Source organism: Choloepus didactylus (assembly GCF_015220235.1).
Source record: "Choloepus didactylus isolate mChoDid1 chromosome 23 unlocalized genomic scaffold, mChoDid1.pri SUPER_23_unloc13, whole genome shotgun sequence".
In the NCBI taxonomy this organism is placed as follows: Eukaryota; Metazoa; Chordata; class Mammalia; order Pilosa; family Megalonychidae; genus Choloepus; species Choloepus didactylus.
In genome coordinates, this window is record NW_023637594.1 from 6,575 (window position 1) to 9,898 (window position 3,324).

Sequence of the window (3,324 nt, forward strand, 5' to 3'; positions counted from 1 at the left end):
CAGCCCACTTCATCACTTTATATGGCAGAGAGCATCAGACCTGAGTCTGGCCCTGACTCACACTGGGAACCATGAGGCAAAGAGCCCAGGACCTGGGGAAGGAGTTCACAGCCAAGGCTGAACCCAGTCCTGCCTCAGGGTCCCCAGGAGCACTTGCCAGGAAGCAATTTGACTCTGGCTCTGCCACTCAGGAAGGGGGAGCAGGGGAGGTCACTGCCCCTCTTCTAGTGTCCTCCTGCTGTCACCTGTAAAATAGAGAGGTCACTGCACTGAGTCCTTGAAGGTCACATGAGATGTCATGAAAGCTTCCAAGGGGGGAGCTAGGAAAAACCTGGGTCTGAGCTCCTCCGCAAAGGGTTTGTGGGTTTATGGGTGGGAAACCTCTGGGTCCTGCCTGAGCCAGGTGAGCAGAGGAAGGGCCTGGGGACAGGGCAATCCCAGCCTCACCACTGATTCCCTGCCCACCTCCAGGACACAACCTAGGGTTCTCCCACAAAGATGGATTTTGGGTTTCATGGAAAATGCATGCAGATGCCCCTCTAGGCACTTCGGTGGCCTGCTCCACCCAGGAGGGAAGCCAGGACAAGGACTGAGGGTGGAGATGGGCCCAGACTCCTGGGACCAGTAGAGGGAGGAGGATGTGAGGGGCTGAGGGTGGGTCTGCAGGAGCTCACCCTCCCGTCTCTGTGTCCCTGGGGGCTGATCCCTTCCCTGAAAGCCACAAAGCTCCCTCAGCAGCCACCCAGAGCTTGTGCTGATTTGCATAACCAGAAGCTCTCTCCAGCCAGGGGATAAGAGAGGCCTGGGGGAAAGCAGCCCATCCTTGGGGCCTCAGGGAGCAGAGCTGGGGGCACCTCCACCATGGCCTGGACCCCTCTCCTCCTCACCCTCCTGGCTCACTGCACAGGTGCTGCCACCCAGGGTCCCACCCACTGCTCAGAGCTTTGCTCACTGTGCTGAGAGCCTCAGAGGATGCTGTACCTGGGATAGAGGGGGCAGGTTATAGGGCAACTGCACAGGGGGCAACATGAAGGGGCTCCCTGTAGGGTCACAGGATCCTGGAGCTCAATCCAACAAGGCAGGTGTGGCGATCTGGGGATGAGCCCCTCACTTCAGCCCACATTTCCTTTCCTCTCTTGCAGGTTCCGTGGCCTCCTATGAGCTGACCCAGCCACGCTCAGTGTCAGTGGCCCTGGGACAGACAGCCAGGCTCACCTGTGGGGGAGACAATATTGGAAATAAAGCTGTTCACTGGTACCAGCAGATGCCAGGCCAGACCCCTGTGCTGCTCATCTATACTGATAAAAACCGGCCCTCGGGGATCCCTGACCGATTCTCTGGCTCCAACTCAGGAAACACGGCCACCCTGACCATCAGTGGGATCCAGGCCGGGGACGAGGCTGACTATTACTGTCAGGTGTGGGATAGTGACAGCAGTGCTGCCCACAGTGACACAGACAGATGGGGAAGTGAGACAAAAACCTTTTCCCCTGTCTCAGTCTCTCTCTCCCTCAAACCCCAGGAAGGCTTAGCACAAAACAATGGGCTGGCCTGGCCCAGTTCACCCAGACCTGAGCCTCCAGGCTGCCCTGGCTGCCAAAGGTTACCCCCCTCTGAGTTCCCACCCAGGCCTGTGAGTCTGAAGTATGTTGGGGAAACAGAGCTGGGTTACCCTTGGGAGACCCCAGATGGGGTCCAGGACCAGAAGCACCCACAGGGCTCAGGGGCCCATGAGATGTGTGTGGTCAAGGGGATGACGGGGCAATGGTGGATTTCCTACCCCCTACCTGACAGTCTCCAGCCCCAGGGAACAAGGCAATGGAGGAGACTGAAGTGAACAGAGACTTACATGTCCCTGCCCAGTGGCACCACCCTGGGGGCCCCAAAGGGCTAGTGAGCAGCTGCCAAGATCCCCTGATTTGCTGCCTGGAGACTCCTCCTCCCCACACCTGAGCACACATCCCTCCTGCACAAAGTTCACTTAGAGCAAAGGTCACTCAAGTCTGAAATTGTTTTGAGTCCAAGTCCTCTTCCAGTTTGCTCCAGTGGCCCCTCCCTCCCTGCACTGGTCAGACTGGGCAGAAACTCTCCACATAGAGTTTTCTCCCCTCCTTCCTCTGTTTACTTTCCTGGGAGATGGGGACAAACATCCTTGTCCTCTCTGGGCCTCAGGTTCTTTACTGTAAACTGATCAGGTCATTTATAGTTATCAAGCGGCATCCTCCCACAACCCTCAGAAATCTGGTAATTGAGCAATCCAAAATTTACTAGCACATAGGAGAGTAAACTCTGATGGTCTTAGTAGTGTCTCACAATGGGGGTGGGGGTCCTTTATAGGGTCTGGGGATCTGCATTTGGGTGACTTAAGGCAGGTTGATCATGGGAGGAATCTGACTAAAATTGGATCACACCTGTGACATAGGAGCATCAGATTGGAGGACACCGTGAGCTGTGAGTCTTGATAATTCATTTTAATCTGATAACTGAGCTGTTTGCCCAGGTCTGAACTCCTCTCAGGGGAGAAAGCTATCTAATCTGGACAGTTAGTCAATTTTGAGCAATCTGCTAGAGCAAATAGTGACATTACAGTTAGTTTACATCCATATTCTCCTCAGAAAAAGTTCCCAGAAGTAATAATGCAGACATGTTAAACTGGGATCTCAGTCTTCAGAACCAAAAGAATGAAAAGTGAAAGTGAAAATGAAAGGTGTTAATAATTCCTGGAGGAACAGGGACCTAAACATCCCCAGGTGCAGGGTTGGGAGATGTTGAGTCTCCTTTCCCTGTCCCATGGGAGCTCATCCTATACTTTGATAGAAGGAGCCATGGAAGGGGCCCCCAAGAGGTTGTCTTGGGGGATGTATTGAAGATGAAGGAAATGGACTTCCCTGGGTTCTGGGCTCCCTGGCCTGGCTGTGCCTGGTGATGTGTTGATGCCTGACTTCCTTGGCCCTGGACCTTCTGCTCTGTCTCCTCTCAGTCCCCTCCCTCCCTCTGCAGAAGCCACCTCTGTGTTCTGTGATCCTCTGCCTCCTCTCTCATCTCCATCATCTCCCCTCCCCAAACTGTCCCCAGCACCCAGCTCCTGCCCTCTGCAACCTCCCAGGCTCTCCCTCTGCTCCATGTCCAGCCTTGCATGGGGCCCTGGCCCACTCCCTGTCAGAATTGTATGTTCCCAACAGCAATCACCACAGGGGCATCCAAGCAAACACCTGCTGAGGTTTCAGATGCCTGGACAGGCACAAGGAGACTGGCCTGAGTCCTGGGTCCCTCTCTGATGCCCCATGACCCAGCCCAGCAGGATGTCCCAGCAGGACCTCCTAG

At 55.1% G+C, this 3,324-nt stretch overlaps 1 gene segment (V, D, J or C); it reads left to right on the forward strand.

The window, feature by feature from the left end:
* The first annotated feature begins 768 nt into the window (after positions 1 to 768).
* On the forward strand, positions 769 to 1,575 carry LOC119524982. The segment is given in 3 exon segments: positions 769 to 907; positions 1,143 to 1,469; positions 1,523 to 1,575. Coding segments are annotated over 3 exon segments (426 nt in total).
* The last annotated feature ends 1,749 nt before the right edge of the window (positions 1,576 to 3,324 follow it).